General features: G+C 45.1%; 1 protein-coding gene across 4 annotated transcripts in view; it reads left to right on the forward strand.

The window, feature by feature from the left end:
- The window catches only part of LOC121554627 (mitogen-activated protein kinase kinase kinase 4-like), a 73,310-nt gene that overhangs the window by 44,130 nt on the left and 2,839 nt on the right, over positions 1-26,341 (forward strand). For 3 of the 4 annotated variants that reach the window (XM_045216937.1, XM_045216955.1, XM_041868316.2), the window contains exons 10-26: positions 748-847; positions 1,229-1,312; positions 1,536-1,820; positions 2,221-2,370; positions 2,770-2,931; positions 9,769-9,981; positions 10,090-10,168; positions 10,434-10,527; positions 10,847-10,984; positions 12,371-12,471; positions 12,695-12,778; positions 13,329-13,520; positions 19,706-19,776; positions 20,413-20,529; positions 20,825-20,984; positions 21,324-21,443; positions 22,291-22,397. In XM_045216937.1, the coding sequence (XP_045072872.1) occupies positions 748-847; positions 1,229-1,312; positions 1,536-1,820; positions 2,221-2,370; positions 2,770-2,931; positions 9,769-9,981; positions 10,090-10,168; positions 10,434-10,527; positions 10,847-10,984; positions 12,371-12,471; positions 12,695-12,778; positions 13,329-13,520; positions 19,706-19,776; positions 20,413-20,529; positions 20,825-20,984; positions 21,324-21,443; positions 22,291-22,397 (2,257 nt within the window). The remainder of the gene's footprint in view (positions 1-747; positions 848-1,228; positions 1,313-1,535; positions 1,821-2,220; positions 2,371-2,769; positions 2,932-9,768; positions 9,982-10,089; positions 10,169-10,433; positions 10,528-10,846; positions 10,985-12,370; positions 12,472-12,694; positions 12,779-13,328; positions 13,521-19,705; positions 19,777-20,412; positions 20,530-20,824; positions 20,985-21,323; positions 21,444-22,290; positions 22,398-26,341) is intronic. The other variant, XM_045217011.1, reaches the window with a different exon arrangement.

The raw sequence follows: 26,341 nt of genomic DNA on the forward strand, positions 1-26,341 counted from the left end.
GTCATCAAGGCAAAGAGTGGTTATTTGAAGAATCTCAAATACAAAATATATTTGTATTTGTTTAACACTTTTTTGGTTACTACATGATTTCATATGTGTTATTTCATAGGTTTGATGTCTTCACTATTATTCTACAATGTAGAAAATAGTAAAAATAAAGAAAAACCCTTGCATGAGTAGGTGTGAACATTCAATTCTCTGGCAACAGCTCTGGTGGATATTCCTTCAGTCAGCATGCCAATTGCACGCTCCCTCAACTTGAGACATCTGTGGCATTGTGTTGTGTGACAAAACTGCACATTTTAGAGTGGCTTTTTATTGTCCCCAGCACAAGGTGCACCTTTGTAATGATCATGCTGTTTATTCAGCTTCTTGATATGCCACACGTCAGGTGTATGGATTATCTTGGCAAAGGAGAATGCTCACTAACAGGGATGTAAACAAATTTGTTCACAACATTTTTGAGAAATATACTTTTTGTGCGTATGGAACATTTCTGTGATTTTTCATTTCAGCTGATGATATTTTTGCTGAGTGTATATATTATATGTTTTTTTTTTTAAACAAATCGATAATTGGAGTCAAAGTATCGCTGTAATATCACGATTATGTAACAATGCCCCCCCCCACACACATCACTATTAGATATGTGGTTTTAAATATGACCAACTGAATTCCTCACTGTTGGGATAATAAAGTGAACTTGATTTGCTAAGAGACTGATGTTGAGCTGATTTGTTGTCCTAGGCGGTCGGTAATCGAGACGAGCCGGTCACTCAAGGAACTGTTCCATGAGGCTAGAGAGAGGGCGTCCAAAGCTCTGGGCTTTGCCAAAATGCTCCGTAAGGTGACTGCAGTTTTTGTTTTTCCCCATCTTCCTCCTGCTAAGTTTTACTTGGCAAATGCATATATGTATGTTTGTACTGTGTATGTAACTAAATGTATGCTGCTTTTTTGGTTAGGGCTCACTTGAAAAAGAGATGTCAATCTCAATGTGACTTCCCAGGTTAAGGATAGGAAGTATAAAAATAAGATAATTGGGTGTTTTGAGTGCTCTGACTGTCTCTCTCTATGCCTCTCTCTCTCTCTCTCCCTCTCCCTCTCCCTCTCCCTCTCCCTCTCCCTCTCCCTCTCCCTCTCCCTCTCCCTCTCCCTCTCCCTCTCCCTCTCCCTCTCCCTCTCCCTCTCCCTCTCCCTCTCCCTCTCTCCCCTCCCCCGCCCACTACAGGACCTGGAGATTGCGGCAGACTTCAGCATTACCAGCGGGGTACCATGCCTCCTGGAGGCCCTCAAGGAGAGAAACTATGTCAAGGTACCTCAAATGACACCTTTCGTTCCTTTCCACCCTCTGTGCTATTCACTCTGTGTTCTACAGAGGGTCTGGGTCAATTCCATTTCAGGAAGTTTCTATTCAGGAACTTAAACTGACATTCCAATATTCATCATTGCTTTTTCAATGAAATGGCCATTTCAGTTTACTTCCTGAATGTCCCTTCCACTTTGAAGGATGACAATGCTAACCTGTTTGTCTGCAGGTCCAGATCCCAGGGCTGGAGGAGCTGGAGGTGTTTGTCCCCTGTTCCCTGATGGACCAGCGGGCCCTCATCCTGCAGCTTCTTAACGCTGCAGCTGGTAAGGACTGCAGTAAAGAGCCCGACGAGATGATGGCAGAGGACGAGGCCTACCTGCTGATGAGCAAGCACGGAGCAGGGGACTCGCCTGGCGAGGCAGGCCAGGCTGCGGTGCAGTGGCAGTGGGACGGGGAGCTGGTCAAACTGGTACCTCAGATGGAGACTGTGGACACGCTACGGGCCATGAAGGTCGGTTGGTGGGAATTCTGGGAACAGGATTTATTAATCAATGTGCAGTGTAGCCATGACAAGGTGTGTGATCTTGAGAAGAGTCCCATCTCCCATTCTGAAGTAGATTATTAAGCCTGGTTGCAATGGGAACCTATGTATAACATAGTATGCAGCTGCTTTCCACAAACAAACATTGTACCGACAGATGTAAGAGAAGAGAGACTGCTGACTTGGCTGTTAGACTGGACTATGACTCATCCTCAAGGACTTGACTCTGACTCCTTTAGACTTGACTCTACACACTCATCCTCAAGGACTTGAGACTTGACTCTGACTTGCCTAAAGTGATGCAGCCGGCCCACCTGGTGGCCCAAAGGAATTAATACATAATTGATTGTTTTCTTAATATATTGATCAGGTGGAGAACCTGCTCCTGATAGTGATGCAGTCGGCCCACCTGGTGTCCCAGCGTAAGACCTTCCAGCAGAGCATGGACGAGCTGCTTACCCTCCACAGGGAACAAACTTCCAGCCAGCCCCTCATCGCCCGCGCCCTGGAGCATCTCAAGGTACCATCCGCTGGATTTATTTACCTTGATCATATACTGCTTTTAGTTTCCCTGTTGTAAAAAAAGATCCACTATTAAGCCCAAGTTTGAGCTGCAATTGGGAAAGTTCACAAATTACTTTGCCAAATGTCATGTTCATACTGCAGTGAGAGCTGTGAAACCAAAAGTCATGCCCATAACTGTTGTCTCTTATTCTTCCTCACATTGGAGGCCCTGTTTTCAAAAGCTGTTAGCTTCCTCTGTCCTCGATTAGACTTTTCCTGTGTGTTTGAAGCAGACCTCATAAAGTGATTTATTTTTCCTTTTAGTTAGAGAGGGAGTCAGAGACACACAGACACTCTCATTATTTCTCTGTCTTTCTCTCTTTCCACCCACCTCTTCCCTCTTCTCCCCCCACAGAACGAAGCCTTACAACTGTGTATAAAGATCAACACAGCCATTGACCGGGTGGAGTACATGTTCACGTCAGAGTTTGAGGTGGAGGTGGAGGAGTCGGAGTCGGCCACGCTACAGCAGTACTACAGAGAAGCCATGATACAGGGATACAACTTCGCCTTCGAGGTTATATAATAATATATAATAATATGAAGGTTGGGTTGATGAGGGTGGGTGTATGATAAGCAGTGTTGTAGTACAGTCTAGCTAATATCGCACCACTTTTAGCTGCTGCACTACCAGTGTTGTAGTACTCGAGACCGGACTCGCCCACATATTGAGTGTCTCAGTCTTGTCTCGGTGTCGGATACATTTGTACTCGGTCTTGATTCGGTCTCAGACAGTGAGGACTCGTAATTTCTTCCCAAGACCAGCGGAGTAAAAAAAAACTCATTGTCAGCTTCCATTCAGTCAGCGCATAACCGCTTTGCCAGGCCAAATATTCTTGAAACATTAATACAGTATCTTAACAGCCTTTATATCTATTATAGACATGTTTGTGCAGTGGCGAACCTATAGGCCTTCGGTGTGTGACAGGTTTGTGATTCTAAATAGACAGAAATCGTAATACCAGCACACTCATGTAGGAGAGTGCACTTTTTGTAAAACACAAAGGGCCAGTGGTGTAGTGATGGCTATATGCAGGTATCTGCCCTGTACCTACATTTCTTTCAGTGGGCATTGCTTATACTCAATTCTTAATCCCTACTGATGTGTATCAAAGTAGTGGAGGTATACGACTTATCAATTATGTAGTACAATAGAGAAATCATGCACAAAGTTGCCTACACAATCGCAAAGCACGTGAAATATATTCATTTTTTTAATTTTTTTTTATCAGAATGATAATTATTATGATATTAAAATAATTATTATTTTATAAACCCTTACCCCTCCTCTGAAGGCGGACAAGGCCCATTGTTCCCCACTGTGTTTGGGTTAGTAATCATTTTTAGAGTGGCTCTATTTCTCTCAGCATGCATTCTTTCACTATTTTGAATGTCTAAAGAATCTGAAATATGAACACAGAAATACTGGACATTTTGAACTCTTATTATGGTGGTGATTTGAAAATTACAATCATGGTCTTGAAATGGACTCACATTTTTCTGGTCTCGAATCCCTTATCTCGAATATGAGTGTTATATGAGTGTTATAGTTGGAAACACTACCTCAGTACTCAGGGGTGGGCTAATAATGAGTGTTATAGTTGGAAACACTACCTCAGTACTCAGGGGTGGGCTAATAATGAGTGTTATAGTTGGAAACACTACCTCAGTACTCAGGGGTGGGCTAATAATGAGTGTTATAGTTGGAATACTACCTCAGTACTACAGAGAAGCCATTTTACAGGGATACAACTTTGGCTTTGGTGGTGGAGGGTAGCAGTGGGCTAACTGGCGATATTACTTATATTAGAGTCGGCAACCAGGGGCTGCTGGCGGCAACATGAGGGTGGGTTACTTTAGGTCAGAGTCTTTAGAATCTTCCTGAGTATTTCCTCAATACCCCTAGTGTGGAATGTAAACTGTGTATGGGAATGATTGTAAAGCTGTCTGTCTTTCCACACAGTGTTGCAACTAATTAAAATGTTCTGCTCAATGCCTTGGAGGGTTGTGTTAGTACAGTGATGAGCTGTAGAGATGTAGAGATGTGGAGCTGGAGAGATGTGGAGCTGGAGAGATGTGGAGCTGGAGAGATGTGGAGCTGGAGAGATGTGGAGCTGGAGAGATGTGGAGCTGGAGAGATGTGGAGCTGTAGAGTGATGAGCTGTTAGATGAAGGTAATTGTCAACAGATCTATTTGGGTCTGGTTGGACAATTGTTATCTTTCTGAGGAAGGCTGACACGGAAACACTGCATAGTTTTTAACAATATGTTCTATTGAACATGCCACAGAAATAAAGACATTTGGATAATAGCAAGATTGGCTTGGTCCTCGTGTTTTTGTCTGACCAGTCTAACACCTAAACCAGTCTAACCCCTAAATCAATCAAATCAATCAAATGTATTTATAAAGCCCTTTTTACATCAGCAGATGTCACAAGGTGCTGTACAGAAACCCAGCCTAAAACCCCAAACAGCAAGCAATGCAGATGAAGAAGCACAGTGGCTAGGAAAACTCCCTAGAAAGGCAGGAACCTAGGAAGAAACCCAGAGAGGAACCAGGCTCTGAGGGGTGGCCAGTCCTCTTCTGGCTGTGCCGGGTGGAGATTATAAGAGTACATGGCCATTTAAGGCCAGATTGTTCTTCCAAGATGTTCAAACGTTCATAGATGACCAGAACGGTCAAATAATAATCAGTGGTTGTACAGGTCAGTACCTCAGGAGTAAATGTCAGTTGGCTTTTCATAGCCGAGCATTCAGAGGTCGAGACAGCAGGTGCGGTAGAGAGAGATAGTCAAAAACAGCAGGTCCGAGACAAGGTAGCACGTCTGGTGAACAGGTCAGGGTTCCCTAGCCGCAGGCAGAACAGTTGAAACTGGATCAGCAGCACGACCAGGTGGACTGGGGACAGCCAGGAGTCATCAGGCCAGGTAGTCCAGAGGCATGATCCTAGGGCTCAGGTCCTCCAGGAGGGGAGGGAGAGAGAGAGTTTTAGAGGGAGCATACTTAAATTCACACAGGACACCAGATAAGACAGGAGAATTACACCAGATATAACAGACTGAACCTAGCCCCCCAGCACATAGACTATTGCAGCATAGATACTGGAGACTGAGACAGGGGTGGGTCAGGGGACACTGTGGCCCCGTCCGGGGCCAACCAGGCAGGATATAACCCCACCCACTTTGCCAAAGCACAGCCCCCACACCACTAGAGGGATATCAACAGACCACCAACCTACTACCCTGAGACAAGGCTGAGTATAGCCCACGAAGATCTCCTCCACCACATGAGCCCGAGAGGGCGCAAAACCGGACAGGAAGATCACGTCTGTGACTCAACCCACTCAAGTGACGCACCCCTCCTCGGGACAGAATGGAAGAGCACTAGTAAGCCAGTGACTCAGCCCCCGTAATAGGGTCAGAGGCAGAGAATCCCAGTGGAGTGACGGGAGCCGGCCAGGCAGAGACAGCAAGGGTGGTTCGTCGCTCCAGTGCCTTGCGGTTCACCTTCGTACCCCTGGGCCAGACTACACACAATCATAGGACCTACTGAAGAGATGAGTGTTCAGTAAAGACTTAAAGGTTGAGTCTGCGTCTCTCAAATGGATAGGCAGACCATTCCCCCCAAATTAAGCTCTATAGGAGAAAGTCCTGCCTCCAGCTGTTTGCTTAGAAATTCTAGGGACAATGAGGCCTGCGTCTTGTGACCGTAGCATACGTGTAGGTATGTACAGCAGGACCAAATCGGAGAGATTGGTAGGAGCAAGCCCATGTAATGCTTTGTAGGTTAGCAGTAAAACCTTAAATCAGCCCTAGCCTTAACAGGAAGTAGAGAGGCTAGCACTTGAGTAATATGGTCCAATTATTTGGTTCTAGTCAGGATTCTAGCAGCCGTGTTTAGCACTAACTGAAGTTTATTTTGTGCTTTATCCGGGTAGCCAGAGAGTAGAGCATTGCAGTAGTCTAATCTAGAAGTGACAAAAGCATGGGTTAGCTTTTCTGCATCATTTTTGGACAACAAGTTTCAGATTTTTGCATTGTTACGAAGATGGAAAAAAGCTGTCCTTGAAATATTCTTGATATGTTCGTCAAAAGAGATCAGGGTCCAGAGTAACGCAGAGGTCCTTCACAGTTTTATTTGAGACGACTGTACAACCATCAATATTAATTGTCAGATCCAACAGCAGATCTTTGTTTCTTGGGAGCTAGAACTAGCATCTCTGTTTTGTCCGAGTTTAAAAGTAAAACATTTGCCGCCATCCACTTCCTTATGTCTGAAACACAGGCTTCCAGGGTAGGCAATTTTGGGGCTTCACCATGTTTCATCGAAATGTACAGCTGTGTCGTCCGCATAGCTGTGAAAGTTGACATTGTGTTTCCGAATGACATCACCAAGAGGTAGAATATATAGTGAAAACAATAGTGGTCCTAAAACGGAACCTTGAGGATCACCGAAACGTACAATTGATGAACAGTTATCTTTCCAAAAGATAATATCTAAACCAGGCTTAGATTAAAGGTTTATATTAAGGTTTCCAATCTCTCCAAAATAATGTGGTGATCGATGGTGTCAAAAGTAGCACTAAGGTCTAGGAGCACGAGGACAGATGCAGAGCCTTGGTCTGACGCCATTAAAAGGTCATTTACCACCTTCACGAGTGCAGTCTCAGTGCTATGATGGGGTCTAAAACCAGACTGAAGCGTTTCGTATACAATATTTTTTCTTCAGGAAGGCAGTGGGTTGCTGCGCAACAGTTTTTTCAAAAATGTTTGAGAGGAATGGGTGATTTTTTTTTCTTCGTTTTTTTGATTTTCCAGGTAAAGGTTTGGGTTTTTCAAGAGAGGCTTTATTACTGCCACTTTTAGTGAGTTTGGTACTCATCCGGTGAATAGAGAGCCATTTATTATGTTCAGCATAGGAGGGCCAAGCACAGGAAGTAGCTCTTTCAGTAGTTTAGTTGGAATAGGGTCCAGTATGCAGCTTGAAGGTTTAGAGGCAATGACTATTTTCATGAATGTGTCAAGAGATACAGGATTAAAAAACTTGAGTGTCTCCATTGATCCTAGGTTCTGGCAGACTCAGGACAACTGAGCTTTGGAGAAATACGCAGATTCAAAGAGGAGTCCGTAATTTGCTTTTCATCGAAGAAGTTCATGAATTTATCACTGCAGTATCAAATATTCATTTTGGATTGTTCTTATTCTCCTCAATTAGGTTGGAAAAATAGGAAGATCGAGCAGCAGTGAGGGCTCTTCTATATTGCTCTGTACTTTCTTTCCAAGCTAGTCGGAAGACTTCCAGTTTGGTGGAGTGCCATTTCCGTTACAATTTTCTGGAAGCTTGCTTCAGGGCTCGGGAATTTTCTGTATACCAGGGAGCAAATTCATTTTGACAAATGTTTTTTGTTTTTAGGGGTGCGACTGCATCTAGGGTATTACGCCAGGTTAAATTTAGATCCTCAGTTAGGTGGTTAACATATTTTTCTACTCCGACGTTCTTGGGTAGGTGGAGGGAGTCTGGAAGGGCCTCTAGGAATCTTTGGGTTGTCCGAGAATTTATAGCACAGCTTTTGATGGTCCTTGGTTGGGGTCTGAGCAGATTATATGTTGCGATTGTAAACGTAATAAAATGGTGGTCCGATAGTCCAGGATTATGAGAAAAAACATTTAGTTCCACAATATTTATTCCACGGGACAAAACTAGATCCAGGATATGACTGTGGCAATGAGTAGGTTCGGAGACATGTTGGACAAAACCCACTGAGTCGATGGTGGCTCCGAAAACCTTTTGGAGTGGGTCTGTGGAATTTTCCATGTGAATATTAAAGTCATCAAAAATTATAATATCTGCCATGACTACAAGGTCCGATAGGAATTCCGGGAACTCAGTGAGGAACTCTGTATACGGCCCAGGAGGCCTGTAAACAGTAGCTATACAAAGTGATTCAGTAGACTGCATAGATTTCATGACTAGAAGCTCAAAAGACAACGCAGTCATTAAAAAAAAAATTGTTTTTGTGTGAATTGAAATTTGCTGTCATAAATGTTAGCAACATCTCCGCCTTTGCGGGATGCACGGGGGATATGGTCACTAGTGTAACAGGAGGAGAGGCATAATTTAACACAGTCAATTCATCAGGCTTGAGCCATGTTTCAGTCAGGCCAATCACAGCAAGATGATGATAAATGATTCGTTCATTAACTATGACTGCCTTGGAAGTGAGGGATCTAACATTAAGTAACCCTATTTTGAGATGTGAGATATCACAATCTCTTTCAATAATGACAGGAATGGAGGAGGTCTTTATTCCAGTGAGATTGCTAAGGCGAACACCGCCATGTTTTGTTTTGCTCAATCTAGATCGAGGCACAGACACAGTCTCAATGGGGATAGCTGAGCTGACTACACTGACTGTGCTAGTGGCAGACTCCACTAAGCTGGCCGGCTGGCTAACAGCCTGCTGCCTGGCCTGCACACTGCTATGCTGGCAGGCTGGCTAACAGGGTGCAGGCCAGGCAGCAGGCTATCTCATTGTGGAGCTAGAGGAGTTAGAGCCCTGTCTATGTTGATAGATAAGATGAGAGCACCCCTCCAGCTAGGATGGAGTCCGTCACTCCTCAGCAGGCCAGGACAGAAAGAGGGCCAATTATCTTCAAATTCTATCTTTTGGGAGGGGCAGAAAACAGTTTTCAACCAGCGAATGAGTTGTGAGACTCTGCTGTAGAGCTCATCACTCCCCCTAACTGGGAGGGGGCCTGAGACAATTACTCGATGCCGGCACATCTTTCTAGCTGATTTACACGCTGAAGCTATGTTGCGCTTGGTGACCTCTGACTGTTTCATCCTAACATTGTTGGTGCCGACGTGGATAACAATATCCTTATACTCGCTACACTCGCCAGTTTTTGCCTTAGCCAGCACCATCTTCAGATTAGTGAAAAAAGTCGAGGGAGGAAAAAACTAAGACGTTGGTAAATGTATTAAAAGTAAAAACTGAAAAGTTTGGCAGATAGCCGAGTAGCAACAAACAGCACGGAGACAAGTCCGGAAGTTGAGGGCGGAGCAATGAGGGCGGAACACAACGGCCTGACAGCACAATGTCAACGTTATTGATCCAGAGGTGTACAGCAGTAGAGAGCTTTGCACACCTGGATTGTACAATGGATAGGATCCCAGTCTAACCCCTATACCAATTCGGATATTTTGCCCAATTATTGGCCAAAGAGCTGATCTGAGTGTGCCTGTTTAAATGCAGCCTTAAGTTCCTCACAGTATCACCACAAAGAAGAGTGCTGTGAGTCTGTTTGATGTAGGGGTTAAACTGTTCCAGTGAAGTACTTTTTGTTCTCCATAGTACCACAAGGAGGTGGTGCGTCTGATGTCGGGGGAGTTCCGTCAGCGGATCGGGGAGCGCTACATCTCTTTCGCCAGGAAGTGGATGAACTACGTCCTCACTAAATGTGAAAGTGGCCGGGGTACCAGGCCCCGCTGGGCCACTCAAGGCTTTGATTTCCTCCAAGCCATCGAACCTGCCTTCATCTCTGCTTTACCAGAGGACGACTTCCTGGTAAAATACTACTTCATTGACTGATTGATTAATTGACTACGCTATTGATGAATTGATTGGGTATTTTGCAGAATGGTATTGTGATTATGTAAATCCTTCCCTCTGCAGAATTTGCAAGCTCTGATGAACGAGTGCATTGGTCATGTGATCGGGAAGCCTCACAGCCCAGTCAGTGGCCTGTACATAGGTAAGACCCCGCCTCCCCTGTACAAATATGTGGACCTGTGTGGCTCAGTTGGTAAGAGCATGGTGCTAGCAATGCCAAGGTTGTGAGTTCAATTCCCTCAGGGATCACATGTGCATAATGAACATGTCACTTTGGATAAAATTAAATAAACTTCTGTTAGCCCAAAGTGGCAAAACACTAGTGTGTAGAAACAGAACTGAAGTAGGGGCTGGAGTCAAATATCTTGGCCTTGTTGAGGATGGCCCTTTCTCTCTCCTACACTCAGCCTCCAGGAACAGTCCTCGACCGGTCAAGGTCCCTCGTTGCCATAGTGACCCCCCCAACCCCCAGCTGTTCATCCCCAATGCAGAGGGCTTCAGGTAGGTCAAAGGTCATGCTTACAATGAGGCACTAAGAACCTTTTACAGCCTATTATAAAAATGTATGTTTTCCTGCATGTTCTCATATTCCTCATGTTCTCTGCTCTTGTGCAGTAACTAATGGGTTTTAAATTGGGTGGTTGAGCTTGTATTAACGCTTTTCTGTCGCTGTATGAGTTAACACGTTCTCATGTGTAACTGGTGACCTCATGTGTAACTGTTGACCTCTTTGAAAGGATGTTACTGCTTGTGACACACACACACACCACCTCATCTCCAAGGCACTCTCCAGAGTTCCTCAGTGTGTTTTTGTCACCAGCTCTAGGAGTCTCCCTTGCGACCTACGGACCCAGCTGTGTCTACCTACGGGCCCCCGCACAGTCCCCGCCCCTCAGGGCCCCACCTCCGGGGAACACGGTCCAACCAAAGCACCCGGATCCACCCCAAATGACGTCAGGTAGCCCCACCCCCCAAGTTCCAGTTCCTACCAGGGTTGTACTGTCAACCCAGAGCACCCCAGCCACAGGCTGATATCCCATATCCCACCCCTCCCATCTGAACTTGTCAACTAGAGGTTCAGGTTTTATTTCTGTATTTATTTCCCCTTATTTTACCAGGTGGTTTACCCTACCCCCCTACCATACTGTCTCTCAGTTTGGAGTGGAACCAGAGAGTAGCATGTTCTGCATGCTTATCCAGATGAAAAAAATATATAAAAAAATGGTTGTCACATACTCCAGATAGGTGCAGTGAAATCTGTTGTTTTACAGGTCAGCCATGGTAGTACGGAGCAAATTAGGGTTAAGTGCCTTGCTCAAGGGCATAGACAGATTTTTCAGCTTGTCAGCTCGGGAATTCGAAGCAGCGATCTTTCGGTTACTGGCCCAGCGCTCTAACCGCTATGTATTTTCCTTGACAGTTTTGTATGTGTTGCCGCTAACAGAAATGTGCATTTGAAAACACCACTTTATAACAATATGAAAATTACAGTTTTATAAGGGCTGTCTTTTAAAGGAATAGTTCAGGTGTTACCCTGAATGCTGTCAACGGATATGGAGAGACCTTAATCCACGCTTTCATTTTGTCCACCTAGCCAATGTCCCACAACACACATTTTCTCCAACACGTGGTTGTCAATGGCGTGAGAGATGGAAACACAACTACCTCATCAGGAAGAGTGAAATGCCAGAATGCCAGAGTTACTCTGCTATTAATCCATATTAGTAGTGTGGCCTTGCTTTTATTCTAATCATCTGATGGAGCTTTCTTCTTGATCGTTGGCTTGTTTGGTTTCTGGCCTTTGGAAATGAAAGCATGCGCTCTAGCTGAGCTGTTTAACTTCTGAACTTTGGTGGGATGGGTATAGAAATGGATTCTAGATTCTTTCTTTTCATTCTATTTCTAAGGGTGTGGTGTAGGGATTGAGAGGTATAGAGTTATTATGTCACGTATTTGTCAGGTTCCGCCATCTCAATAATCACAAACCTCTGAAAGCTAGAGAGGAGTCTCTCTTTATTAAGAAGACTAAGATTTTCTTGACTGATATTGGTTGACCACAGGGCCCAGATCTGTTTGTGCTGTCTCCTACGGTCATTGTCATGGCATCACAATAGCCATAGGAGTTGGCATTCTGATATCATTTGTTGTTTTTTGTTGATTTACAAACGAAAACGCATATCTAAGTTTAGCTTTTTTTAATGAACCAGAAAATCAACTGTTATTTCTGGTTATTTATCAGTTAGCTGGCTAACTAATTGATCCTGCTTTTTAGTATACCCATCTGGTGTCTGACAACTTGGGTAGATTGTAGTTGATTGTACGGTACCTGCCTCTCCCTGTGCAGAGGGACCAACCTCCAGGAGAACGACAAGCTGTGGTCTGTAGCGGCCGAGCTGCAGTTCAGGTCTCTGAGCCGACACTCCAGTCCCACTGAGAACAGGGAAGGTATTAGACACTTCTAATTGTTTGCATTATCCTGTTGAGTTGTTTAAGATATTGTCTTAATGTAACTGTGCATTCTGCATAATTCAGTCTTTTCGACTGTGAACAAGAATGAAATAAAATGGATCTCTATCAGAAAGTAGGAGTAGTCACTTGACCTGTGTGTGTTTTTCTACCTTGACATAGCTCCCATCTTACTGCCTGTCTGTGTTCTCTCTCTCATCAGAACCCTCCTATCCTAAGGGAGGAGACCCCAGCAGCACAGCCAGGAGAAGCTGGGAGCTCCGCACCTTCATCAGCCAATCAAAAGGTGAGAAAAATGAGGGGGTAGATGGGGGTTGAAATCCTAGGTCTTAGGTGCAATCTCTTGTTGTGCCCATGAGCAAGGCACTTAACCTCTAAACTGCTCCAGAGTAGTGTGTAGAGTCAGTCTGTTGTATGCCTTTCCATTCCTCACCTTTACCGTCAGACAACTGAGAAAGTATCCGGGTCTGTTTTCCATTCCTCACCTTTACCGTTAGACAACTGAGAAAGTATCCGGGTCTGTTTTCCATTCCTCACCTTTACCGTTAGACAACTGAGAAAGTATCCGGGTCTGTTTTCCATTCCTCACCTTTACCGTTAGACAACTGAGAAAGTATCCGGTCTGTTTTCCATTCCTCACCTTTACCGTTAGACAACTGAGAAAGTATCCGGGTCTGTTTTCCATTCCTCACCTTTACCGTTAGACAACTGAGAAAGTATCCGGGTCTGTTTTCCATTCCTCACCTTTACAGTTAGACAACTGAGAAAGTATCCGGGTCTGTTTTCCATTCCTCTCCATTCCTGACAGTCTGTCTTCTATACCTCTTTGTCCTCAGACACGGCAGCCAGACAGAGCCCCATGGAAGCTGTACGTCGCTCCATAAAGTCCTTCGAGGACAAACGCTACGCAGTCATGAAGCAAAGGAACATAATTGGCCAGGCGTGCCACACCCCCAAATCCTACGACAACGTCATGCACGTCGGCCTCCGCAAGGTCACCTTCAAGTGGCAGAGGGGCAACAAGATAGGTATGCACTGTACACCCTATTCCCTTTATAGTGCACTACTGTTGGTCAGAGCCTCAACTGAACTTGTGTTCCCCCAAATGGTACCCATCCTCTATGAGGATACGCTTTGAGGCCATGGCCAACAGTTGTGCACAGTAAAGGGAATATTATATAATGGCGCCGGAGGGGATGGCTGCCGTTTTACAGGCTCCTAACCACCTGTGCTATTTTGTTTGTAACTTATTTTGTACATAAAGTTGCTGCTACCGTCTCTTATGACCAAAAATAGCTTCTGGACAGCAATTACTCACCTTGAACTGGACTAAGAATTTTTCTTTAATTAGTCCGACGCAAAGGATATACTGCTTTCCAGAGACCAGGCACAAATCCCCATCATTCCAGTGAAGAAAAGGCGGAGTTACAGAGGGAGATGGTCAGGGTGCCTTGTGAGGATTCGGAGGTGATTGAGTAAATCGCCACTACCATCGGTTCTATTGGCCAACGTGCAATCACTGGAAAACAAACTCTATGCTCTACAGTCGAGACTATCCTACCAAAGGGACATTAAAAACTGTAATATCTTATGTTCCACCGAGTCGTGGCTGAACGACGACACGGATAATATAGAGCTGGCTGGGTTTTCCGTGCATCGGCAGGACAGAGCAGCTACGTCTGGTAAGACGATGGGCGGGGGTGTGTGTATTTGTCAATAACAGCTGGTGCGCGATGTCTAATATTAAGGTAGTCTCGAGGTATTGCTCGCCTGAGGTAGAGTATCTCATAAGCTGTAGACCACACTATCTACCAAGAGAGTTTTCATCTATATTATTCGTAGCTGTCTATTTATCACCACAAACTGATGTTGGCACTAAGACCGCACTCAACGAGCTGTACAAGGCCATAAGCAAACAGGAAAATGCTCATCCAGAAGCAGCGCTCCTAGTGGCTGGGGACTTTAATGCAGGCAAACTTAAATCCGTTTGACCTCATTTCTACCAGCATGTCACATGTGCAACCAGAGGAGAAAAAAACTCTAGACCACATTTACTCCACACACAGAGACGTAATCTGACCATAATTCTATTCTCCTGATTCCTGCTTACAAGAAAAACTAAAGCAGAAAGTACCAGTGACTCGCTCAATACGGAAGTGGTCAGATGACGCGGATGCTAAGCTACAGGACTGTTTTTCTAGCACAGACTGGAAATGTTCCGTGATTCATCCAATGGCATTGAGGAGTATACCACCTCAGTCACCGGCTTCATCAATAAGTGCATCGATGACGTCAACCCCACAGTGACCGTACGTACATATCCCAACCAGAAGCCATGGATTACAGGCAACATCCGCACTGAGCTAAAGGCTAGCGCTGCCACTTTCAAGGAGCGGGACACTAATCCGGACGCTTACAAGAAATGCCGCTATGCCTACAAAGGGAAATCTAGCCGCGAGCTGTCCAGTGACGTGAGCCTACCAGACGAGCTAAATGCCTTTTTATGTTCGCTTCGAGGCTAGCAACACTGAAGTATGCATGAGAGCACCAGCTGTTCCGGACGACTGTGTGATCCCGGACGACTGTGTGATCACGCTCTCCGTAGCCGATGTGAGCAAGACCTTTTTAAACAGGTCAACATTCACAAGGCCACGGGGCCAGACGGATTACCAGGGCGTGTACTCAGAGCATGCGCAGGACCAACTGGCAAGTGTCTTCACTGACATTTTTCAACCTCTCCCTGACCGAGTCTGTAATACCTACAGTCATGGTCAAAAGTTTTGAGAATTACACAAACACTAATTTTCACAGTCTGCTGCCTCAGTTTTGATGATGGCAATTTGCATATACTCCAGAATGTCATGAGTGATCAGATGAATTGAAATTAATTGCAAAGTCCCTCTTTACCATGAAAATGAACTTAATCCCCAAAAAACATTTCCACTGCATTTCAGCCCTGCCACAAAAGGACCAGCTGCCATCATGTCAGTGATTCTCTCGTTAACACAGGTGAGAGTGTTGACGAGGACAAGACTGGAGATCACTCTGTCATGCTGATTGAGTTAGAATAACAGACTGGAAGCTTTAAAAGGAGGGTGGTGCTTGAAATCATTGTTCTTCCTCTGTTAACCATGGTTACCTGCAAGGAAACACGTGCCGTCATCATTGCTTTGCACAAAAAGGGCTTCACAGACAAGGATATTGCTGCTAATAAGATTGCACCTAAATCAACCATTTATCGGATCATCAAGAACTTCAAGGAGAGAGGTTAAATTGTTGTGAAGAAGGCGTCAGGGCGCCCAAGAAAGTCCAGTAAGCGCCAGGACCGTATCCTAAAGTTTATTCAGTTGCGGGATCGGGGCACCACCAGAGTGCATCTGCACGCACAGTGAGGTGAAGACTTTTGGAGGATGGCCTGTTGTCAAGAAGGGCAGCAAAGAAGCCATTTCTCTCCAGGAAAAACATCAGGGACAGACTGATATTCTGCAAAAGGTACAGGGATTGGACTGCTGAGGACTGGGGTAAAGTCTGATGAATCCCCTTTCCGATTGTTTGGGGCATCCGGAAAACACCTTGTCCGGAGAAGACAAGGTGAGCGCTACCATCAGTCCTGTGTCATGCCAACAGTAAAGCATCCTGAGACCATTCATGTCTGGGGTTGCTTCTCAGCCAAGGCAGTGGGCTCACTCACACTTTTGCCTAAGAACACAGCCATGAATAAAGAATGGTACCAACACATCCTCCGAGAGCAACTTCTCCCAACCATCCAAGAACAGTTTGGTGACGACCAATGCCTTTTCCAGCATGATGGAGCACCTTGCCATAAGGCAAAAACTAAGTGGCTCGGGGAACAAAACATCGAAATTTTGGGTCCATGGCCAGGAAACTCCCCAGACCTTAATCCCATTGAGAACTTGTGGTTGATCTTCAAGAGGCGGGTGGACAAACAAAAACCCACAAATTCTGACACACTCCAAGCATTGATTTTGCAAGAATGGGCTGCCATCAGTCAGGATGTGGCCCAGAAGTTAATTGACAGCATGCCAGGGCGGATTGCAGAGGTCTTGAAAAAGAAGGGTCAACACTTTGACAGGCTGGTCAAAGTGCTTTGACAGGCTGGTCATAACTCACATCAACACCATCATCCCGGAAACACTACACCCACTCCAATTCGCGTACCGCCCCAACAGATCCACAGATGACGCAATCTCAATCGCACTCCACACTGCCCTTTCCCACCTTGACAAAAGGAACACCTACAGTGGCTTGCAAAAGTATTCACCCCCCTTGGCATTTTTCCTATTTTGTTGCCTTACAACCTGGAATTAAAATAGATTTTTGGGGGGTTTGTATTATTTGATTTACACAACATGCCTACCACTTTAAAGATGCAAAATATTTTTTTTGTGTGAAACAAACAAGAAATAAGACAAAACAGAACTTGAGCGTGCATAACTATTCACCCCCCCCAAAATCAATATTTTGTAGAGCCACCTTTTGCAGCAATTACAGATGCAAGTCTCTTGGGGTATGTCTCTATAAGCTTGGCACATCTAGCCACTAGGATTTTTGCCCATTCTTCAAGGCAAAACTGCTCCAGCTCCTTCAAGTTGGATGGGTTCTGCTGGTGTACAGCAATCTTTAAGTCATACCACAGATTCTCAATTGGATTGAGGTCTTGGCTTTGACTAGGCCATTCCAAGACATTTAAATGTTTCCCCTTAAACCACTCGAGTGTTGCTTTAGCAGTATGCTTAGGGTCATTGTCCTGTTGGAAGGTGAACCTCCGTCCCAGTCTTAAATCTATGGAAGACTGAAACAGGTTTCCCTCAAGAATTTCCCTATATTTTGCGCCATCCATCATTCCTTCAATTCTGACCAGTTTCCCAGTCCCTGCCGATGGAAAAACATCCCCACAGCATGATGCTGCCACCACCATGCTTCACTGTGGGGATGGTGTTCTCAGGGTGATGAGAGGTGTTGGGTTTGCGCCAGATGTAGCATTTTCCTTGATGGCCAAAAAGCTCAATTTTAGTCTCATCTGAGTCTCCCAGATGCCTTTTGGCGAACACCAAACATGTTTGCTTCTTTTTTTCTTTAAGCAATGGCTTTTTTCTGGCCACTCTTCCGTAAAGCCCAGCTCTGTGGAGTGTGATGCTTAAAGTGGTCCTATGGACAGATACTCCAATCTCTGCTGTGGAGCTTTGCAGCTCCTTCAGGGTTATGTTTGGTCTCTTTGTTGCTTCTCTGATTAATGCCCTCCTTGCTTGGTCCGTGAGTTTTGGTGGGCGGCCCTCTCTTGGCAGGTTTGTTGTGGTGCCATATTCTTTCAATTTTTTAATAATGGATTTAATGGTGCTCCGTGGGATGTTCAAAGTTTCAGATTTTTTTATAACCCAACCCTGATCTGTACTTCTCCACAACTTTGTCCCTGTCCTGTTTGGAAAGCTCCTTGGTCTTCATGGTGCCGCTTGCTTGATGCTGCCCCTTGCTTAGTGGTGTTGCAGACTCTGGGGCCTTTCAGAACAGGTGTATATATACTGAGATCATGTGACAGATCATGTGACACTTAGATTGCACACAGGTGGACTTTATTTAACTAATTATGTGACTTCTGAAGGTAATTGTTTGCTCCAGATCTTATTTAGGGGCTTCATAGCGAAGGGGGTGAATACATATGCACACACCACCTTTCGGTTATTTTTATTTATTTTTAAAACGTTTTTCACTTCACAAATGTGGACTATTTTGTGTATGTCCATTACATGAAATCCAAATAAAAATCTATTTAAATTACAGGTTATAATGCTACAAAATAGGAAAAACGCCAAGGGGGATGAATACTTTTGCAAGGCGCTGTATGTGAGAATGCTGTTCATTGACTACAGCTCAGCGTTCAACACCATAGTGCCCAAAAAGCTCATCACTAAGCTAAGGACCCTGGGACTTAACACCTCCCTCTGCAACTGGATCCTGGACTTCCTGACGGGCCTCCCCCAGGTGGTAAGGGTAGGTAACAACACATCTGCCACACTGATCCACAACACCGGGGCCCCTCAAGGGTGTGCGCTTAGTCCCCTCCTGTACTCCCTGTTCACCCACGACTGCGTGGCCAAGCACAACTCCAACACCATCATTACGTTTGCTGACGACACAACAGTGGTAGGCCTGATCACCGACAACAATGCGACAGCCAATAGGGAGGAGGTCAGAGACCTCTCAGTGTGGTGCCATCACAACAACCTCTCCCTCAATGTGAGCAAGACAAAGGAGATGATCGTGGACTACAGGAAAAGGAGGGCCGAACAGGCCCCCATTCACATTGACAGGGCTGTAGTGGAGCGAGTCGAGAGTTTAAAGTTCCTTGTTGTCCACATCACCAATAAACTATCATGGTCCAAACACACCAAGACAGTCATGAAGAGGGCACGACAACAGCTTTTCCCCCTCAGGAGACATTTGGCATGGGTCTCCAGATCCTCAAAAAGTTCTACAGCTGCACCATCGAGAGCATCCTGACCGGTTGCATCACTGCCTGGTATGGCAACTGCTCGGCATCCAACCATAAGGCGCTACAGAGGGTAGTGCGTAGGGCCCAGTACATCACTGGGGCCATGCTTCCTGCCATCCAGGACTTATATACTAGGCGGTGTCAGAGGAAGACCCAAAAAATGGTCAGACTCCAGTCACCCAAGTCATAGACTGTTCTCTCTGCTACCTCACGGCAAGCAGTACCGGAGCGCCAAGTCTGGGTCCACAAGGCTCCTTGACAGCTTCTATCCCCAAGCTATAAGATTGCTGAACAATTAATGAAATGGCCACACAGACTATTTACATTGACACCTTTGTTTTTACACTGCTGCTCTACTCTCTGTTTATTATCTATGCATAGTCACTTTACCCCTACCTACATGTACAAATTACCTCGACTAACCTGTACCTCCGCACATTGACTCGGTACCCCCTGTATATAGCCTCGTTATTTATTTATTTAACTTTATTTTATTTAGTAAATATTTTCTTAACTCTGTTTCTTGAACTGTATTGTTGGTTAAGGGCTTGTAAGTAAGCATTTCACGGTAAGCATTTCACCTGTTGCATTCAGCGCATGTGACAATTTTATTTTTATTTGAATAGGTTATCATTTTAGATTTTCCCCTAGTATTGTTGTCTCATTTGTCCATGGTGTTTGATATGTTGTCTCCCTCTACAGGCGAGGGACAATATGGCAAGGTGTACACCTGCATCAACGTGGACACGGGAGAACTCATGGCTATGAAAGAGGTAGGTAGCCATGGCTTGATCAGGCTTTATGAAGGAGGTAGGTAGCCATGGCTTGACCAGGCTTTATGAAGGAGGTAGGTAGCCATGGCTTGACCAGGCTTTATGAAGGAGGTAGGTAGCCATGGCTTGACCAGGCTTTATGAAGGAGGTAGGTAGCCATGGCTTGACCAGGCTTTATGAAGGAGGTAGGTAGCCATGGCTTGACCAGGCTTTATGAAGGAGGTAGGTAGCCATGGCTTGACCAGGCTTTATGAAGGAGGTAGGTAGCCATGGCTTGACCAGGCTTTATGAAGGAGGTAGGTAGCCATGGCTTGACCAGGCTTTATGAAGGAGGTAGGTAGCCATGGCTTGACCAGGCTTTATGAAGGAGGTAGGTAGCCATGGCTTGACCAGGCTTTATGAAGGAGGTAGGTAGCCATGGCTTGACAGGCTTTTGTAGCCAAAGTGTTGTAAATGTTGCTACAACAATATAGCACGGGAGCAGAATGTTGGCTTTCCTTTATTTATTATGGAAGGAAAAGGCCCTGAATTGAAAAAGGTGTTTATGTTCAGTTTACTTCACTGCCAGTTAACGTCCATTCCTATCAACAGTTCCCCTACTATTTTCCCAAAATAAATATTGATTTTCCAAATCAGATCCGGTTCCAGCCGAACGACCATAAAACAATAAAGGAGACGGCAGATGAGCTGAAGATCTTTGAGGGCATCAAACACCCCAACCTGGTCCGCTACTTTGGTGTTGAGCTGCATCGGGTAAGAGCATGCATGCATTGGTTCCAATGTTCTAGAAACTTTCCCTGGCGTTTCAGAAATTCTAGTTGGGAGGTTCCCGTAATCAAGAGGGAATCCTCCAACTGGAATTTCTGAAAAGCCAGGTAACTTTGGGAAAGTTTCAAAGTTAATGTCAAACTCAATTAAAGTCTGTGTATGAATGAGATGATACTATGAATGAATGGACTATAACATCGGATAGGATGTATGCATTAACTGTTTACATACCAAATACATAGTATTTGTCTGTGTCCCTCCCTCTCTCTCCTCCCACCAGGAGGAGATGTACATCTTCATGGAGTACTGTGATGAGGGGACCCTGGAGGAGGTGTCCAGGCTGGGCCTACAGGAGCACGTCATCAGGCTGTACAGCAAACAGATCACCACGGCCATCAACGTGCTCCACGAACATGGCATCGTGCACCGGGACATCAAGGGTCAGTTAGCAGTCAGCACCTCTCTTGGAGAGACTTCTCTTTCTTCACTGTTGGTCTCTTTGATGTCTGTCAAGTCAATGTCAGGGTTATGCCGGCACCTTATATGAATCAGTTAATCGGTTATTGCATTTTAGCTATAGTGACATTGGCTGGGGGTTTATGCCATAAAGAAAAGCTATCATAATTCTGAGATTTAGTTATCAAACCTTCCTGTGGCTCCAGTATCATTGACACAGCAGGAGTCATTGTTCTTATGTCTCTATGAGCCCACTGTCTCCCTCTCACTGCTCCTGCCTCTTCATCCTTTCACTCTCACTGTTCCTCCTCTCTCTACCATAGGAGCCAACATCTTCCTGACGTCGTCAGGCCTGATCAAGCTGGGGGACTTTGGCTGTTCTGTGAAGTTGAACAACGCCCAGACCATGCCCGGAGAGGTTAACAGCACCATGGGAACGGCAGGTGAGTGAGACACATTAATCCTTATGTTATACAATGCCTTCAGAAAGTATTCATACACCTTGACTTATTCCACATTTTGTTGTTAGGGCCTGAATTAAGCTCCCGAGTTGCGCAGCGGTCTAAGGAACTGCATCGCAGTGCTAGAGGTATTACTACAGATCCGGGTTCGATCCCGGGCTGTATCACAACCGGCCGTGATCGGGAGTCCCATAGGGCGGCGCACAATTGGCCCAGCGTTGTCCAGGTTAGGGGAGGGTTTGGCCGGGGGGGCTTTACAAGTAGACCGTCATTGTAAAAAACTGATTTGCCTAGTTAAATTATTTTGTAAAAAGCGCCCACCAGGGGTCACCATTTCTCTTCTGCTAAAAGGACTCAGGATGCTAAATGTGAGTTTACAAAAGCCTGGGTAATTAGTTATCATAGTGAAACTGTGGCCATCGGTGTGCTCCGTTGGCATTGTTATGTTGTATCTCTGTTTAATCTCTGTTTAAATGTATGTATATTGTAATGTATTTTGTCTGTAATGTGTAGCTCAGTTGGTAGAGCATGGCGGTTGCAACGCCAGGGTTGTGGGTTCGATTCCCACGGGGGACTAGTATGAAAATGTATGCACTCACTACTTTAAGTCGCTCTGGATAAGAGCGTCTGCTAAATGACTAAAATGTTATGTGTTGGACCCTTTGGTGTCGGCTGATGGGGACCCTAATGAATCCAACAAATCTAATGAAAATCTCCCTGCTGTCACAATTCATACACTTATCAAGATCTAAGAATAGAGATATCTCATGTTTCAGGTCATTGCTCATTCAGTTGAGTTAACCTGCTCTTTCCCTACTCTCTTCATCAGCATATATGGCACCCGAGGTCATTACGAGGGCAAAGGGCGAAGGTCACGGGCGAGCAGCTGACATCTGGAGTTTGGGATGTGTCCTCATCGAGATGGTGACTGGGAAGGTAAGACCTCACTCACTCAGACATTTAACTACAATGGTTCTCATACAATCCATCTTGTTCCCCCTGGTTCTAGCATTTCTACTGCTGCCGCTGCTACTACTACTACCTAACACTAGCTACTACTACTACCTAACACTAGCTACTACTACTACCTAACACTAGCTACTACTACTACCTAACACTAGCTGCTACTACTACCTAACACTAGCTACTACTACTACCTAACACGCTACTACTACTACCTAACACGCTACTACTACTACCTAACACGCTACTACTACTACTACTACTACTACCTAACACGCTACTACTGCTACTACTACTACTACTACTACCTAACACGCTACTACTACTACTACTACCTAACACGCTACTACTACTACTACTACTACTACCTAACACGCTACTACTACTACTACTACCTAACACGCTACTACTACTACTACCTAACACGCTACTATTACTACTACTACCTAACACGCTACTACTACTACTACTGCTACTACCTAACACTAGCTACTACTACTACTACTACTACCTAACACTAGCTACTACTATTTTTTATTTTTTTATTTTATTTATTTATTTTATTTCACCTTTATTTAACCAGGTAAGCCAGTTGAGAACAGGTTCTCATTTACAACTGCGACCTGGCCAAGACAAAGCAAAGTAGTGCAACAAAAACAACACAGAGTTACATATGGGGAAAAAATAAACATAAAGTCAGAAATACAACAGAAAATATATATACAGTGTGTGCAAATGTAGCAAGTTATGGAGGTAAGGCAATAAATAGGCTATAGTGCAGAATAATTACAATAGTATTAACACTGGAATGCTAGATGTGCAAGAGATTATGTGCAAATAGAGATACTGGGGTGCAAAAGAGCAAATTAAATAACAATATAGGGATGAGGTAGTTGGGTGGGCTAATTTCAGATGGGCTGTGTACAGGTGCAGTGATCGGTAAGGTGCTCTGACAACTGATGCTTAAAGTTATTGAGGGAGATAAGAGTCTCCAGCTTCAGAGATTTTTGCAATTCGTTCCAGTCATTGGCAGCAGAGAACTGGAAGGAATGGCGGCCAAAGGAGGTGTTGGCTTTGGGAATGACCAGTGAGATATACCTGCTGGAGCGCAGACTACGGGTGGGTGCTGCTATGGTGACCAATGAGCTAAGATAAGGCGGGGATTTGCCTAGCAGTGATTTATAGATGGCCTGGAGCCAGTGGGTTTGACGACCGAACATGTAGTGAGGACCAGCCAACAAGAGCGTACAGGTCACAGTGGTGGGTAGTGTATGGGGCTTTGGAGACAAAACGGATGGCACTGTGATAGACTACATCCAATTTGCTGAGAAGAGTGTTGGAGGCTATTTTATAAATGACATCGCCGAAGTCAAGGATCGGTAGGATAGTCAGTTTTACGAGGGCATGTTTGGCAGCATGAGTGAAGGAGGCTTTGTTGCGAAATAGGAAGCCGATTCTAGATTTAACTTTGGATTGGAGATTCTTTATGTGAGTCTGGAAGTTGAGTTTACAGTCTAACCAGACACCTAGATATTTGTAGTTGTCCACATACTCTAGGTCAGACCCGTCGAGAGTGGTGATTCTAGTCGGGTGGGCGGGTGCTAGCAGCGTTCGATTGAAAAGCATGCATTTAGTTTTACTAGTGTTTAAGAGCAGTTGAAGGCTACTGAAGGATTGTTGTATGGCATTGAAGCTCGTTTTGAGGTTTGTTAACACAGTGTCCAATGAAGGGCCAGATGTATACAAAATGGTGTCGTCTGCGTAGAGGTGGATCTGAGAGTCACCAGCAGCAAGAGCGACATCATTGATATACACCGAGAAAAGTGTCGGCCCAAGAATTGAACCCTGTGGCACCCCCATAGAGACTGCCATAGGTCCAGACAACAGGCCCTCCGATTTGACACACTGAACTCTATCTGAGAAGTAGTTGGTGAACCAGGCGAGGCAGTCATTTGAGAAACCAAGGCTATTTAGTCTGCCAATAAGAATGCGGTGGTTGACAGAGTCGAAAGCCTTGGCCAGGTCGATGAAGACGGCTGCACAGTACTGTCTATTATCAATCGCGGTTATAATATCGTTTAGGACCTTGAGCGTGGCTGAAGTGCACCCGTGACCAGCTCGGAAACCGGATTGCATAGCGGAGAAGGTACGGTGGTATTCGAAATGGTCGATGATCTGTTTATTAACTTGGCTTTCGAATACTTTGAAAGGCAGGGCAGGATGGATATAGGTCTGTAGCAGTTTGGATCTAGAGTGTCACCCCCTTTGAAGAGGGGGATGACCGCGGCAGCTTTCCAATCTCTGGGGATCTCAGACGTTATGAAAGAGAGGTTGAACAGACTAGTAATAGGGGTTGCGACAATTTGGCGGCTAGTTTTAGGAAGAAAGGGTCCAGATTGTCTAGCCCAGCTGATTTGTAGGGGTCCAGATTTTGCAGCGCTTTCAAAACATCAGCTGTCTGAATTTGTGTGAAGGAGAAGCGGGGGGGCATGGGCAAGTTGCAGCAGAGGGTGCAGAGTTGGTGGCCGGGTTAGTGGTAGCCAGATGGAAAGCATGGCCAGCTGTAGCAAAATGCTTGTTGAAATTCTCGATTATTGTAGATTTATCGGTGGAGATAGTGTTTCCTAGCCTCAGTGCAGTGGGCAGCTGGGAGGAAGTGCTCTTATTCTCCATGGACTTTACAGTGTCCCAAAACTTTTTGGAGTTAGTGCTACAGGATGCAAATTTCTGTTTGAAAAAGTTAGCCTTTGCTTTCCTGACTGCTTGTGTATATTGGTTCCTAACTTCCCTGAAAAGTTGCATACGCGGGGCTTTTTGATGCTAATGCTGTACGCCACAGGATGTTTTTGTGCTGGTCAAGGGCAGTCAAGTCTGAGGAGAACCAGGGGCTATATCGGTTCTTAGTTCTGTATTTTTTGAATGGGGCATGTTTATTTAAGATTGAGAGGAAATTACTTTTAAGGAACAACCAGGCATCCTCTACTGACGGAATGAGATCTATATCCATCCAGGATACCTGGGCCAGGTCAATTAGGAAGGCCTCCTCGCTAAAGTGTTTTAGGGAGCGTTTGACAGTGATGAGGGTGGTTGTTTGACCGCGGACCCGTTACGGGACGCAGGCAATAAGGCAGTGATCGCTGAGATCCTGGTTGAAGACAGCTGAGGTGTATTTAGAGGGTATGTTAGTCAGGATGATATCTATGAGGGTACCCATGTTTAAGGATTTAGGGTTGTACCTGGTAGGTTCGTTGATAATTTGCGTGAGGTTGAGGGCATCTAGCTTGGATTGTAGGATGGCTGGGGTATTAAGCATATCCCAATTTAGGTCACCAAGCAGTACAAACTCTGAGGATAAATGGGGGCAATCAATTCACATATGGTGTCCAGGGCACAGCTGGGGGCTGAGGGGGTCTGTAGCAAGCGGCAACAGTGAGAGACTTATTTCTGGAAAGGTGGATTTTTAGAAGTAGAAGCTCAAACTGTTTGGGCACAGACCTGGATAGTATGATAGAGCTCTGCAGGCTATCTCTACAGTAGATTGCAACTCCACCCCCTTTGGCAGTTCTATCTAGACGGAAAATGTAGTACTACTACTACTACTACCTAACACGCTACTACTACTACTACTACTACCTAACACGCTGCTACTACTACTACCTAACACGCTACTACTACTACTACTACTACTACTACTACTACTACTACCTAACACGCTACTACTACTACTACTACCTAACACGCTACTACTACTACTACTACCTAACACGCTACTACTACTACTACCTAACACGCTACTACTACTACTACTACTACCTAACACGCTACTACTACTACTACTGCTACTACCTAACACGCTACTACTACTACTACCTAACATGCTACTACTACTACTACTACCTAACACGCTACTACTACTA

Source organism: Coregonus clupeaformis, chromosome 1 (genome assembly GCF_020615455.1).
Source record: "Coregonus clupeaformis isolate EN_2021a chromosome 1, ASM2061545v1, whole genome shotgun sequence".
In the NCBI taxonomy this organism is placed as follows: Eukaryota; Metazoa; Chordata; class Actinopteri; order Salmoniformes; family Salmonidae; genus Coregonus; species Coregonus clupeaformis.